This window comes from Branchiostoma lanceolatum, chromosome 13 (genome assembly GCF_035083965.1).
Source record: "Branchiostoma lanceolatum isolate klBraLanc5 chromosome 13, klBraLanc5.hap2, whole genome shotgun sequence".
Taxonomy (NCBI): domain Eukaryota; kingdom Metazoa; phylum Chordata; class Leptocardii; order Amphioxiformes; family Branchiostomatidae; genus Branchiostoma; species Branchiostoma lanceolatum.
The window spans coordinates 11,646,540-11,662,224 of NC_089734.1; the positions used below are offsets into that span (position 1 = coordinate 11,646,540).

General features: G+C 43.6%; 1 protein-coding gene across 2 annotated transcripts in view; it reads left to right on the forward strand.

Moving 5' to 3' along the window:
• The window catches only part of LOC136446716 (mediator of RNA polymerase II transcription subunit 1-like), a 30,277-nt gene extending 15,087 nt beyond the window's left edge, over positions 1-15,190 (forward strand). The window contains exons 7-17 of one of the 2 annotated variants that reach the window (XM_066445227.1): positions 964-1,038; positions 1,814-1,852; positions 2,718-2,797; positions 3,345-3,431; positions 4,097-4,220; positions 4,616-4,740; positions 5,373-5,497; positions 6,173-6,353; positions 6,881-6,976; positions 7,581-7,686; positions 7,977-15,190. In XM_066445227.1, coding sequence (XP_066301324.1) covers positions 964-1,038; positions 1,814-1,852; positions 2,718-2,797; positions 3,345-3,431; positions 4,097-4,220; positions 4,616-4,740; positions 5,373-5,497; positions 6,173-6,353; positions 6,881-6,976; positions 7,581-7,686; positions 7,977-12,891 — 5,953 coding nt within the window. In that variant the 3' untranslated portion in view covers positions 12,892-15,190. The remainder of the gene's footprint in view (positions 1-963; positions 1,039-1,813; positions 1,853-2,717; positions 2,798-3,344; positions 3,432-4,096; positions 4,221-4,615; positions 4,741-5,372; positions 5,498-6,172; positions 6,354-6,880; positions 6,977-7,580; positions 7,687-7,976) is intronic. The other variant, XM_066445228.1, reaches the window with a different exon arrangement.
• Positions 15,191-15,685: the final 495 nt, after the last annotated feature.

Sequence of the window (15,685 nt, forward strand, 5' to 3'; positions counted from 1 at the left end):
GTAAGGTTAAGCTAGTCGAAACACTGAACAGTACTCAAAAGTACTAAATTTTTAAATCCAAGAAATTGAATTGGTTCGGCCAAAGCTGTACCTATATAATAGTATATTTACTTCCTTGTAAGTACAGTGCTGGAAGAATATGCAGTGTAGCAGATTGGGTGATTCTAAATTTAGATTGTATTATGAGCAGATTGCATATGTTGAAAGTCCCACATGGGTGTTAATTTGAATCAAAAATAGATCTGAAGAACATTTCGAAGTAGAAATTGGCTCTCAACCCTTTGATGATGAGTGGATTTCAACTGAGGAGGAGTGATTTTTAGAAGTACTTGTCACAAGTGATTTTTTTTACAACTACCTTTAGCAATGGTGTACAGTGTAGGCAGTGAAGAGGGCATTCAAAAGCTACTTATATTCTATGATAAGTGCTCGTTTTTTTGTTGGTAATGTCTCACTATGTTCCTTGAAACATTTGGAGTAGGATTCATGGGCTTGGTTCTCTGTCCATTAAAACTGCTCAATCATAAACATGTACTATGCATATGCATGAATAATTTTTTTTTTTAAACACTCTTAGCCCTCGTGGACTCATAGATATACTTATAACTCCTATACAGATTTAGATATGTTTGTTTTCCTTAGTAGAATATAGATGATGACGTTACTCCTTCATTGAGATATAAGGATACTTGTATGCATCAAGCCTATTTTCACCTTAAAGTTCATGAAAAGAAATACTTTTGGCTTCTGAGGACTCATATATGCACTTGTAACCCCAAGACAAACTTAGAAATATTTTTGTTTTCCTTAGTTGAATATAGATGAGGATGTTACTCCATCTTGGAGATAATAACTTCAAAATAAGATACATGTTTTCACCTCAAAATGCCTTTAAAAAAGTACTCCTTGCTTTCGAGGACTCATTAACCCTTCTTTCAAAATTTTGCTCTTTTTTTTCCTTAGTAAAATAAAGATGCGGACGTACCAGACACTGCTGTGTATGGAGAGTGATTTGACCAAGATGGCTGACGCCCACAAGTAAGTACCATTTCTTAGGGTCAAGCTTTCAAGCATGTAAAGTCTCTTGGTGCAAAATTTTTCCCACTTTCATTTACTGTCCTTCCTGTGATGCCTTCTGGTACAATTGCATTATGAGCCTTTTCCTAATAACTGCCAAAGCTTGTTGTTACTGACATTACTGCTTGATACTGTTTCATGTGTTCACGTCTTACCAATCTTACTGCACTCCCAGTGCAATAAATGCCTTTGAGTTTGAGTTAGCGGGGATTTGATTTCGCAGTAGGTAGAAAATGGTGTTTTTGCGGTAATTTTTAGTTCATGTGAAAACCACGAACAGTAAACCACTGCGAAAATGTCTACATTTTGAATATATGAAACTGTTTCACTCCCTTTTACCCATAAATATTCGTTTGAATTAAAATCAAAAGTAGCTAGTTAAGTTTTTCCAGTACTGTCACATTGGATATGTAGTCTCCAGAGAATGTCATCTTAAAAGATACCTCTGCCCTTGAGGTGTTGCCAAAAATCTGGCTTATTTGCATACCTCTGTCACTTATCAGTGCCATAATTCAGTCATTTCACAGAACTTTGTTTCTAAAGCCAGACAGAAATTATGACCATTCCGTCATCTCCACAGGTAAAATTGATGTGTTTTATAATTAGATGAAATGACTGTAAGGCATAAGAAAAAGGGTTTGCTGAGGTAAAGAGTTTGAAACCTTAACCCACTGTGCCTGTCCCATACTGTGCTTCCTCCATCCCTGTACACAACTGTTATGTCCTCCTCTTACAGTGAAGCATTCCATGAGGAGGGTGTAGGGGAGACAGACAGGTTGGACATCATGTGAAATATTTGTGGTTGCTAGAAGGTCTATTCCATGCATGCTTTTAGTGTTGGTAGTGTTTTATATGATACATGTAGCTCACAGCATCTTACACACGTAGCGGTGTGGTTGTAGCTTTCAGGAAAGGAGTAAAGAAATGTCTAACTCACTTCTCTCAACTTTAAGCTTTAAATCTGCTATCCACTCTAATAGTTTCTTTAAGGCCATGTTGATTTGATTATATGAATGACATCTGTACACATCAATTTTCGTCCCTTTCCACACACGAAAAAAAAGAGTTTTCAACCGTACTGTAAATCGTACAAAGCAGCTGCAAAAGGATCAAATGTATGCTGTAAATTGCAAAGAAAATATTGGAGAATGATACTAATGTCATAGAATCCCAAAATCAATTTCAAGGTAAAGGAAGAAGATGTTGAAGAAATGAAGAATCCAGTATTCGCTATGCCATACTCTGTGTGTTAAATCATTTGTTCAACCTTCCTGACCAGCTAGATTTCATAATGAAGTCAAATTTTGTTTTGCCAACCTTTTTTTTTATACACATGCTCGCATCACTTTTGGGGATCCCAGAGGATGCCATCCATAAATTATAATCAAATCAACATGGCACAACTTTAAACCTACTCTACTATCTACTCCTATGGTTTCTTTTATTAAAGCAGTCTGTAAAGAATTTTAGTGGTTACTAACATACAGCTAGCTAGCTGCAATGTAGGTTTTAGAACAAGAAAAGTAGTTAACTCTAAAAATACCAGGCAAAAGTATAACACATAGAACAAGTCAGTTCACATTAATGGTGGCTTGATATTTGTAAAAAATGTAGTTTCATTTTCGTCATTTTTTTTACAGCAGGATGTCAGGAGGCAGGGTTGACCCCATGACCCAGATACAGAAGGGCATTGTGGGATATGTCATCCCAAGACAAGGAGGTGGGTTAACCAACCAAGTTCTCAATTGTCAAACTTTGAATGTTCTGAACAAGCATCATTTCGTAATATCTCATATCTGCTTGCATGACCCATGAACAGCTATCATGTAAAATGTAAGTGATTATTGAAGGGTCTTGACATCTTATTTTAGTAGTGTTGACGAAAGGTTACTAAAAGACAATATTTGAAGGCAATTCAATCTCAACAACTGGATAAGATCTGGAGATTACTTACGGACATTTAGAGTGACATCTATCTATTCTTCTTCAAAGTCGTGGTAACAACTAACATAATTCCACCAGGTTACAGTACTCCGCCACCCTGAAAAGATATGTCCAAACAGATCTCCAACCCAATACCCCCCAGTATAATGCTCTACTGTATATCTAAACTGTGTATACCTGGGGTTGCTGCACTAGAGATCTCTAAAACCCACTGTTTTTCAAAGTGGCAGATTTAGGTAACCCGACGTATTGATGTTAATGGAGGTTAACTGTCTCAGCATTATGAGTTCATGGAAATGTGAAATTCCATAATGTCCCTACAGGTCACCCCATGCAGCTGAAGTGCTTTATTTCTCCCTACGACATGTTGAACGTTGAGAGGGAGAAAAGTGAAACTATTCGTGACAATGGTGAGTTCTGTTCCTGTGAAGGTTGCTGGTATATAAGAGCTTTCTATACAGTCAGGATATGAAAAAGGTTGTGATAGCTTATAAAAAGTACACACATTTTAGGGTTCAACAATATTTTCACACACACAAAAAAACATATGCACACACACACACTATGTACACATACACATACACGCACGTGCACGCGCATGCATACATCCAGACACACACGTACAGGGTACACACACAAACAAACATACATGCAGGAACCTATGCACACACATACTGTGTTACTGTTTGTAGATTCACCTTTTAAATAACATACCGGTATGTCTAGATTTTGAGGATAACCCAATCTCAAAGCACCTCTCAAATGCAACATTAGATGTGTAAATACATGTACAAAGATTTGCGTTACCACTGACTTTATAATGGGAATATCATGCAAAATGTACAAGTATGACTAAAAAGACACACAAAGCGTAAACAGATTTGTTTTGTATCAATGAAATTCGTTGAGCACTCTGTCAAATAGGTTGCCAACCTTCTATGGGTCCAGTGAGATAGAGGCTTGAGGTTGTCATACTGCAGTGTGAAAGGTGTCGGTTAGGTTGAGGAATGAATCTACTCTACTTTATACTACATCAGATTCTACAAAGATTGTTGTTGTTTCCCCCTCCCACCAGTTCCGCGTGATGTTGGCCAGTCGGTGAATGTCGCACTGGAGGGCTCGACGTCGCACAAGCTACAGACTCAACCGCTGTTCGCAGGGATGAACCCACCCCAACATGACAGCAAGGGGTCAGCAGGGTAGGGAGAATGAAGTTTTTAATGATATGGTGATTTGATAATGTGGGGTAGGGAGATATTACTTATCAATCATGTAATGACTCAGAAAGGTGTGTCGGTGGGGTAAGGAGAATACACTTATATATTATCTCAATCATGTAATGATCAGAAAAGTGACATCAGATTGTATTGATTTGTAACTAACACTGACAAATTGTTTTTGTTTTTAGCATATTTAAAGCTTACAGAAGCATTGGGAACTACATAAAGAATTTCAAAATATCCTTGTCCAGTGCACCAAAAATTATTAAAGATTATGTTTGGGCCCATGTATTTTGATAGAATAGTCCAACAGAATGAAATCTTGTAACTTGTGTTTCTTAAATGTAGAAAATACATTCTTGTTTTGTTTACAGGACTCCAGCCTTTGCAGGAATCAACAACAATAACATGATGCTGTTACCAGCCTGTTTCTCCCTGGCGCCCCCCTCCCCCATACCCCTGTCTCTCTCAACCATCAAAAGGATCCATTCAGCTACAGGTTAGACATTACTGTAAAAGGGGAAATGTTTGCAGGGATTTAATTTCCCAAGAGAGGGAAAATTTATAGTGTTCACAGTGGTTTTAAGTTTGTTTGTTGAAACTGCCATGCAGGGTTTTACTGTAGAAGGGGAAATGTTTGCAGTGGTTTCAACTTCGCTGTAAAGAGATTACAGCAAAAACCATGAACATAATAGCACTATGAACATTTCACCTTATACAGTATGATGTGCTAAGCTATGTTTCCAATCTGTTAGGCCACAATAGACTGATTTGTGTTATGCTACGGTGGAGTAGCTGTGGATGTAGACGGTATAACTCTTGTTTCTATTATATCTGCGCCCAGCTTTCGTCGTACAGTTATGATGGTGTGCATGTGCCTATTTTGTATGAAAGCCATGTATTTCTGTAAGTGTATTTGTGATTTAATTTAAGTTTTTTTAATTGATATGGAAGATAGTTTGTTGATATGATACAAACACTTATTTGTGCTGCTACAATTTTATACTACCAGTGGATTGGCCCCCTGCTGTAGTGCCTGCACAACTGTGTGGCCTAAGGGCTATAGAAACGGAGATGGTCACCTGTCTATATACCAAACAATTTTAACTCGAACTGTTTTCCACCCCGCAGGCATACTGTGTGGTGATGAGAGTAAGGCAGTGCCGATGAACCGACTGGTCACGCAGAACGTCATGGAAGCTAAGGGCATCGCTGACATGGACAACAACAACGGGCGCAATAAACTCTTCCATGTGGTGAGAAACAAACCCTGCTTTACTGAATAACCCGGACGAACTCTTCATTGTCATGATGCAAAATGGACTGAAACTCTCTGGTTGTCTGAAAAAGGACCCTTTGTCTTCATTAAGCCCTTGTCACACATTCATGACCTTCCTGCGACTTTGGGAACGTTAAAGTTCAACCACTCCCCAACTAAGGGTTGGGTTGGGAGTAGCCTGGAATCCATCCTATTTTAGGCCAAGTTCGCTCCTCTGATCGCATCCAAACAGAATATGATTTTCCAAATTGATAGTCTGCTGGTACAGACCACTTTTCAAAGATTTGTAGGTACCCTTGCCGACCAACTCCCAACCACAGATGACCTTGCTCACAACTAACTCCCAACCATGGTTTGGTTGAAGGTTGGGAGGCCATGGTCGGCTATGTGTGACAGGGGCTTCAGAAAGAAAGACTTGTTATGTTTTGACAAATATGTAAACACTACAAACAGCAACAGAGTTTGCTACTCTGGGAAGCTTTCCAGACAAATTCTGTCTCATCATCAACCTGCTAATGAAGTCAGATCTAGTCTTGGAATTCCTTTTTTTACGCGACTTGATGTTGATTATCATGTGACAAGAGACAATCAAATACACTAATTATGTTTGTATGATAAACTACAAGTTCATTTCCAACATCTCTGTCCACAGACCCTGCCAGATCAGCACCACTGTTACTACATTAACGACTCCCCTGACGTAAAGGGAGTCCTGGTGAGTAAGATCCCGTTCACCCACCCCGCCTGCGTACCCAGAGTCCTGGAGGCCCTCCGACGACAAACCGTCTACAACACTCTCATCACCAGCTGTGTCAGGAAGGGCTGTGAGGAAGGTGGGAAAGAGATATCTCTTTCGTTTTTATGCGATTCAGTTGTTTGAAATGGAGCCTGGGTGAAGTGACCCATTATGAAGAGATTGATTACTGTAAATGCAGAAATGTTTGCAGTAGTTTTATGATCGCAGTTTTCGCTGTGAACTCTTTACTGCGAGCTTAGAACAACCGCAAAAAGCCGTTCCATTGTGTGACTGTAGTACTACTATTGTTTCAAACATGAACTCAAAAGCACTTCTTCATCTAAGTGTCGCGTGTGCTCAAGAAAAAAAAATCCAGACCATTTTTACAGGATGTTTTCATGTACGTGCCTATTTACACACTTTCATAGCGAATTTGACATTATGTCATTCTGCTTTAGTTGTATGTGACACATTCAGCTTTCTATTGTGTGTAAATATGCTGGAAACCAGACATTTTTCTGATAGCAGATATAAAATCATTCTATACTGCATATCAGACAACTACCTCTTCAATCACTCAGCTCAGTTTGTTTCGGTCACACTCTTGCCATGCCTTTTTTACAGCCAAGGAGAATGCCCAGCTATTTGAAGTGAACACGACGTCGCCCACTGGAATCTCTGTCACATTCGAGCACCCTGTTCAGGAGAGCATGGCCTGCTGTAAGTCACTTATAAGGCCACACCAGTTTAATTTGTTGGTAAACGGATTTTTATTTTCAAAAAAAAAAAAATTTGTTTGCATGATTTTTATTTTTTATATTTTTTTTTTTGGAAAATAAAAATCCATTAACCAAGAAACTAAATTGGTGTAGCCTAAGATAAAATTTTATGTCAAATTTTGAAGTATGGCCTTCAAATCATGTACTGAACTTGGATGGCCTCGGAACTGTTGATTCTTTCTAACTCTACTTCATCATGATAGAAAAAGTGAAAATAAGTATCAATGTACAACAAACAATGTTTTTGATAAGACTTTTTTTTAGATAAGTGGTAGCACTTAGGTGATGCTTTTATGTTGGCTAAAGCGCAATTCAGGCAACCAGTAAGGTTGCCTGCGAGTCTGTTGTTTGTTTGTTAATACATGTATTGTATTCTGAATAAACCATTCATCATCATCATCCAACAGAACATTGATAATGATACGCACAAACAGACAGATCAGAAAAGTTGTGCGATAAAAGTATCATATCCAAAAGGAAATGAGATACTGAGCAGAGACAGGCATAGTGTTAACTAATGTTTACACAAATACTTGTATTTACAGTGGAAATCGACCTCGCTGACCCCAACCACGTGAAGTGCAAAGTTCACATCCCGGCAGGCGACGCTCCGGTCTGCACGGACGAGTACGCCACCATGGTCATGAACAGGTCTGTATTAGGTCTTAGAATCCAAAGGCACCCCCTTGCTGTTTTTAACAGAACTGCAAGAGTTTAGCTTAAAAATATATGTACTTGCACTGATACACCTGTCTTAAAGACTGTCTGATTTTTGTTTTCTGTCACAAAGTCTAAACCCGACCTTGGTAGAAGTTCAGCCTCTGTGATGTCTGTCTAGTTTCATGTTAAGCTGCAGAATTATGTAGACCTTTTATCAACAACAAGTGTATTCCACAGTTTCACAGATTTAGGCTCATTTTGTTCTGACCTTTTTGTTGCAGATGTTTGTCCATACCAGTCCTGATGCGCGCCATCGCCCGCCATGCTGTGGCCCACCACAAGGAAATGCAGCGTCAGATCAGCACGACATCCGCCGGCATCCTCTCCTCGCTATCCAAGGCAACCGAAGGGATCGTCTTGTCACACGGTTTCTCTGAGTTTGCCGCGGTTACGTCTCCTGGACTTAAAATAGCAGCAGTCAAGGATGGCAACGAGCAGAAGTTGTCCAATGCCAACCTGAACCTGCTGGGAGTGACTTCTCCGGGCGGTGGGGGGAAAGCGGGAGGAACGTTGCTGATGCATCTAAATGGTGTAGACCCTTCTCAAGGAAATGATTTTGGCGGAGCGGCTGCGCAGTACAGGCAGGCCTCCGTCTCTCCTTTCACCCTGGCGTCCACGACAACGGGAAGAGGCGCGCAGGCTGAACTGCAGTTCACAGATACCGACGCCACGAAAGTGTCGGAAAACCCCATGTTGGCCAGCCTACTCAAAGGAAGCCTTCAGGGGCCCCCTCATTCAAAGAGCCATCCCATGCTGATGAACTTGTTGAAGGAGCCGGTGGGGGTACCCCCCCAACCGGGGCAGATGTCCCCCCGCGGGACTGAACCCCCTCCTCCCACCAAACAGCGCAAAAGGAAACGGAAGTCCACAACAGACAACAGGTCGCCCAAACGACAGCAGAGCGAGGAGGAATTCACAAAGGAGCTGAACGCCATGGACTTTGATAGCAACATTCCGTACGACGCCACCCTGCAAGCTGACCACCTCACCCCCACCACTCCCCACCCTTCCACGCCCACCGTGCAGTCCCCGGCCAGGGCCTTCCCACATCCGCCCTCACATTCCATGCAACTCAAGCCTTCTCTCGACCCTTCAGGGAGGGGGGAGGTGGTGAAAGACTTCACCCAGGACTCGGAAGTCTCGGCGATGCTAAACGACATCGCTGAGCAGAGTGAGCGACTGAAAAGGCAAGGTAGTCGAGACGGCGCAAACTCTCGTCTTAGCCACGAAAGTCTGCCACCTCTGGACTCGACAGGCTTTATAAGAACAGATGGCTCGATGGAGGACCTCACGGCGGCAGGTGCTGTTGCCCCAGGGGGTGACCTCCAGGCCGCTTTTGACCCTGCTGATTTCGTAGCTGGCGAGTCGACGCCTGGTACCGATCATCTTGACACGGACTATACCTTCCCCACAGAGCCCATTGAGTTCAACACAGAGGTGTTAAACACCACGGATACCAGCTTTGTGGACAGTCTCATTGAGGAAAGCTCAGAAGGAAATGTGTCGATGGATGTCGAAAGCTGTGACGCCAATGCATTCGGACTTGCACTGAACCCAACCTCTGTTGCCTCCAAAATCACAACCTCTGGCACGGGCAGTTCGGACGTGTCGGGAAAGTCGCAGGCGGCGGCAGAGGTGGGTACAGAAGCGGTAGGAAGTGTGAGCTCCAACGTTGGATCAGCACTTTCTGCGAGTTCTTTTGACCAGGGTCCTTTCTCCGGCAGCGACCTGCAAGGACTTGACTTGTCCATGACGGCAGCATCCACCCCCGAGGTCCTAGACCTCTCCACAGGCCACCACACCCCGCTGGACCAGCAGACCGAACCCACAGACCTTTCCACCAGTCAGAAGTCTTCTTCCTCCACGTCCCTCCAGCAGCTCGAGCCAACAGATCTGTCCACCAGTCTGAAACTGCCATCAGCCATCCCTCCGTCATCAACAGCTGCAAGTGCAGCGTCCGTTCCCAGCTCCTCTGGCACAACGTTGTCTGCCAGCATCACCCAGCAGTCGACGGGGAGTCTGAAGATCACATTGAGTTTAGGGAACAACATGGCTAGCATCAAGAGTGGAAAGTCTGACAGCGAAGGCAGTCGCAGCGACGGCTCAACCAAAGTAACCAAGAGAAGAAGCTCTAGCAGAAGCTCTGCAGAGGGCAGCAACGGAGCTGAGGGTAGTGGCAAGAGAAGTCGAGCGGGGGACAAGAAGGACAAAGGGAGCAAAAGGAGAAGATCGGAGGCAGGGGTGTCCCCCCCACGAGCAGCCGGTGTTGGTCCCAACGGTTCCCGCACTCCTCCTGTCTCTAAAACCTTTACTCCCCCATACAGTACCTCTCCAGCTAGGTCCTACACTCCCCCAGCCAGCCTGCCTGGTGCCTCCTCACAGCTTCCCATGGCGACGCCGACTGCCAGGTCCCACACGCCTCCGGCCAGCATGCAGAGCTCCCGATCGGGCTCTGGAGGGAAGCCAGCTGCCATGCTGTCCCTCCAGGCCAAGACCGTCGGAGCCATCGGCAAATCAGGGAGCCTGGGTGGAGGCAAATCCTTGTCGGGGACGGGGAGCGCAAGTCCGATGAGAACAAAAGCTCTGTCCAAATCTCTCTCCGAAGGCAGCGGCAAGGGTGGACAGTCCCCTCGGTCGAAGTCACAGGTGTCTGGGTCGGGAAGCAAGTCGTCCTCCAGTAAGGACAAACCGTCGAGGATCATGATCACCATCAGCAGGCATCCCTCCGCCTCATCCTCCTACACAGCCACCTTGAGGAATGCAAAATCAGACAGCGTCAGCAAATCCAGTTCCAGCAAGAACGCCTCTTCTAAAGGGGCTGATCAGGTTAGAGCGTCCACCCCGACCACGTCAGGTCCCAGACCTGCCTCGTCATCACCCAAAGTTTCCACCCCGACTCCCAAACCTGCGACGTCTGGACCGAAAACTATATCTCCGGTACCCAAACCTGTACCTGGCACAGCCAAACCTGTACCTGGCACAGCCAAACCTGTACCTGGCACGGCCAAACCTGTACCTGGCACGGCCAAACCTGTACCTGGCACGCCCAAACCTGTACCTGGCACTGCCAAACCTGTACCTGGCACGCCCAAAACGGTAACACCCAGTTCCAAAACGTCGTCATCGGGCCTGAAAGTTGCATCCTCCAACCCCAAAGTTGCTGGCCCCACTTCCAAACCTTTAGCATCAGTCTCCAAGTCTGTAACTCAGTCTGCAACACCAGGCCCCAAGACTTCAACTTCTGCACCCAAACCTGTGACTTCTGGATCCAAACCTGTGACATCTGGATCCAAACCTGTAACATCTGGATCCAAACCTCTAGTGTCAGGGCCAAAACCAGCCAGCACAGGCTCTAAAACCACATCATCCGGTCTCAAACAGCCTTCAGCCAGTGCCAAAAGTACAACATCAGGTCCAAAACTGGCTAGCAGTCAGTCAAGCAAATCCCATCCTACCACATCTTCCTCTGCAACTGTCTCTTCCAAGGCTGGCGTTTCTTCCTCCTCCAAAGTATTGACGTCTTCTAAATCCTCCAGCTCTTCGTCGTCGGCAAGTAGCAAGGCCGTCTCCGCGTCTCTCACAGCCTCTGCCAACACCTCTGCCTCCTCAAAAACAAGTACTGCTCAGAAGGAATCCAGCTCAAAGCAAAGTTCAAGCAAGACCAAGACCATCGCTGCATTGCCTAAACTTGCTCAGGAGACATCCCACGCCACCACCAGACCTGCTCCTCTTGTGATCTCCACTGCTCCGGCCACTTCTCCGACCGTCAAGTCAACTGTGTCCCCCCGTGCAACTCTGTCCTCCCCACCTCTCTCCCGATCCAACTCCGCTAAGTCTCCCATCCGTTCCCGAAAGGGTTCTCTGTCTGCCGTGATAGACAAGCTAAAGAACACCGCCAGTAGCGTACACGTAAGCAGCATCACCAACAACGATAGCGTTGTTCTAGTGTCCACAGCTCACGTTAGCCCCACCACGCAGGCTAGCGCAGCTGAAAATCCGCAAGTAAGCACTGTATCGTACGGCCACACGTCAAACGGTGTCCCAGAGCTTCCGGCCATTAAGGCCGATGTCAAGACAACCAAGGATGCAGTCAAGTCCAAGTCTTCCAATGTTGTGACTGTAGCAAAGGCAGAAATAGCAGTCAAGGCCCTGACCACGACGGCAGCAATCACAAATGGGACTGTTTCCAACGCAAGTGATAGAATGAACAGCGAACATGTGAGCGAAAGACGAGAGAAATCTGTCTCGCCTACAACGACTCGACAGGACGAGTCATCCGAGACGCCCCCTCCCCTTCTCAAACCTCAGGAAATCGACCCCCAAACGTCCTTGAGTGCTTGTGCATCGGACAGTGCAAGCAGGAGTGCAGCAGAAGATTCAGAAGATGTGTCCATCGTATCCGAGATTCCAGCTGAGGACTCCAGCAGCCGTCCTGCTTCTGCAGAAAGTAAGACCACGGGAGAACGACCGCGATCGAGAGGCGAGGAGAAAACTGTGTCCTCAGTTCAGAACTCAAATGGCACCACCGATGAAAGGAGTGGCAAGAAGAGGTCTTCCGCAACTGCAGATGAACGCCCTTGCAACCAAAATCGATCGAAATTGAAACCCCAGGCGGAGCCAGACCGTTCAGCCCCAGTTGCTGCTGCTGCGATGCCAGCGTTGACGGCAGGTACACAGCTGAACACAAGCGCCCTGTCTTCATTGGTCAGCTACAGTGACGAGAGCAGCTCATCGCCCCAGGAGATCAGCCCCGACCAGGCAGCGGACCCAGAACCCCCCGTCCTGGAGCCGTACGGGAAGACAGACAGCCCCGGGGACGCCCCGACTCTGGCGACTGTTGGACAAGATGACCTGCAATCCCTCAGCCCGGATGGTAACCTCGTCATCGACGTGCCTGGTGCTGCCAACGCACACACCATCGCCCCCCTCCCCCCTGCAACTCATTCCCCAGACCACGACCATTCCATGGACCCTGATGTGGACTCTCAAGCAGAGAACACATCCCCTCTGTCTGACCCCGACCAGTCCCACCTGCTTTACGAAGGCACTTCTGACCAGTCCCAGCCAGATGCCAGCCCATGTGACATTGATGATGATCTGATGGACGAAGCCCTGATTGGTGGAATGGATTCATAACAGACCAATCAGATTGAGCCTGTGACACTGTAACAGAACCCAAGTTCTCATTGGTGAAATAACCAATCAGGTTAGATCTCTGATATACAGAAGGACACAGGGTGCATTTTTGCTGAACATTTATCATGTAAAAGTCTATGACAACAGCTCTGTCATGTTTCATTTTCTCAAGAAGTCCAGCTACAATTTGTAAATGTTAAATGTCACTGGAATTCCAGTCGCAATGTTGCCTCTTCATGAAGGAAGCCAAAAGCTCTGTAAGAAACTATTTGGTTGGTCGGATGTATTTGCAGAGGCATCACTTGTAGTAATGAAGTGAGGTTGGCTTTGATTTAAAGTTTAAAATGAGACAGTCTTGACCAGATGCATTTCAGATTTTAAGGTCCATTCCCAACGTGCAAAGAAAATAGTTAAAAATTGTGTTCTGCTGTCAGTAATTGCTGACCTTCAGTTGTCAGATAAGGCCGATGTCAGTTGAGGTGTGGATAGTACGAACACACAATCATGGTTGGCATTAAAGCCGCAAATTTTAATGAAAATTATAGAAAGAATGAAAGTTTCGGATGTTTTTTTAGACCATGACCTATTTCCTTTTCAAGCTTTGTTTATGTAATTGTAGCATATTTATCAGTCTGTAAACGACAGCAATACTGCACAGCTACGTATGTATTATTCATTTTATAAGTGCCACTGCTTAGGCCTCTGAATCTGCTTTGGGCACAGATAACTGCCCAGTTTTGCACTTTTTGTATCCCAGTGTACGAAGCTTGTATTTACCGAAACTATGACGTGAGAAAGTTAGGCAAGTGTTAGCAATTTTGGTGGTTTTACTCAGTGTAACTGAACATCAGCCCAATCAATACAATTACAAAATTTTGGATACTAGTAGTCTGAAAAAGTTGTTATTACGACATAAACCCCTGACAAATTACTTGCCTTCGAAAACCTAAAAAACCCAACACCTCCAAATTAAAGCATTTTACAGTATTGTATTGTAGAATTGTCATAACATTGGAGGGCTTACTTTTAGAATAGCAGGCACGATTTGTGTCTGGGTCTGGTTTCTAATTTCTGAGGCAAAAGTATCCTTTATTGACCTTAACCTATGACCTCCATATTTCCAAATTATAGACGCACCCTACAGTTAACATTGATAGGTGCGTGACTTGTTAAAATGTGTCAAGAAAGAAGTTGCTTCATGTGTTGTATTGTAGGGCTAGTCGTTGAAATAAATTCCCAAAGTATCGATTTCGACTATTTGAAGACTGAAAGCTTCATAATTCTTTCTACCAGATGGATTAAATGCATGGAAATTTTTCAGACCGCCGATTGTGAAGAAATTTTCTTGCATTAACGTATATGTAGAACGACAAGGGTATATTCTTTCGAACAGAACCAGTTGGAGAAAACGTATAGAAATATTGAGACAATAAGTGTGGTAAAATTGCAGTAGACACCACATGTACATGTAGTGTGACAAGAGTAGAAGTGTAGAGATTTCAATGTGTCCCAAGAAATGATGACCAGCCAAGTATACAACAGCTCTGTTTTATTAAGAATATAAAAGTTTGGTCTGCTACTATATTACAGTTATGAATGCATGTATTAAACTAGCTGTATAATAAAGATAGCATCATATTCAGGTAAAAATAATCAAGAGTATCAGGAACACAGTCAAATTTGTATGTAAATTGTACTTTTTTTATTACTATCTCATTTAGCTTCATGTTTTTATGCTAATAATATGAACTCTTTTGTCAGCTTTTTTATGAAATGAAAGTATCTAATTGTAGTTGGCATAATTCTTCATAATATGATGATAATTCTTAATATCATAGAAGGCTTTTTTGGTACTAGCCAGTGGCCAACATATGTAATTAGATCATGGTAGTGTTTTTATAAGATTTAGAACTTTTGCCAAAGGAGCTGTATAGAAAGAAATCGTAGTGGTAAAAATTTGTTACATGTTGCAAGTTATATTTATCCTCTTGACAGTTTTAACAGTTACTCAAGAATCAAGATTTGTCTCATGACACAATCTTCACCTTAAAGACCCAAGTGTCTTATACTTGTAAGACTGTATGGTATAAGACAGACCAGTATATCTTGAGGGAACAAGGATAGATCTTTTTCACATATACCTCCAGCGTAACTGTTGGAAAATTACTCTTATTATATGCCGGATTTCTTGTTGTATAGGCAATGTACGATGTGCACATTATATTTACGCTTTGTATATAATCACACGTTAGTATGACCTTTTGTTTGGGGTCATGAATAAAGTACCAACTGTTTTGTATTCAGATGAGACTGTCTTATTTTCAGTTAGTGTGGACTAAAGGACAAAATACGCCAAATGACAGTTACCCAAGCAACAGGACAAAATGTTGAAAACAGAGTTTTCAGACAAAAGCAAATACGTTTCAGACAGCATCCGCTGTTTTTCGTCAGTGACTTAAGGGAAGAACTGGAGAACTAGGTTTTATACCAAAACTCTGAATTATATGTTAATGGGTGAAGACAATTTAGGATGGTTCAGTTATCAAGTCAGAGTTTTTGCATAAAACATGAGTCAATACGTTATACCCAACAATATTTCAACATAGTAACTAACATATTCAGCCTTGATGACAACCAGCTGTGTTATAGGTGTATATCAACATAATGTACTTCTTTGGTAAAAGTCCCACAAAAGAACGGGACATCTTATGTAGTTGGGTAAAAGTTTGCAGGTACTAGGCGGACTTTTGAAAAAAAAAAACCTCATCATTCACCAAAGGTCTTCCATTACATG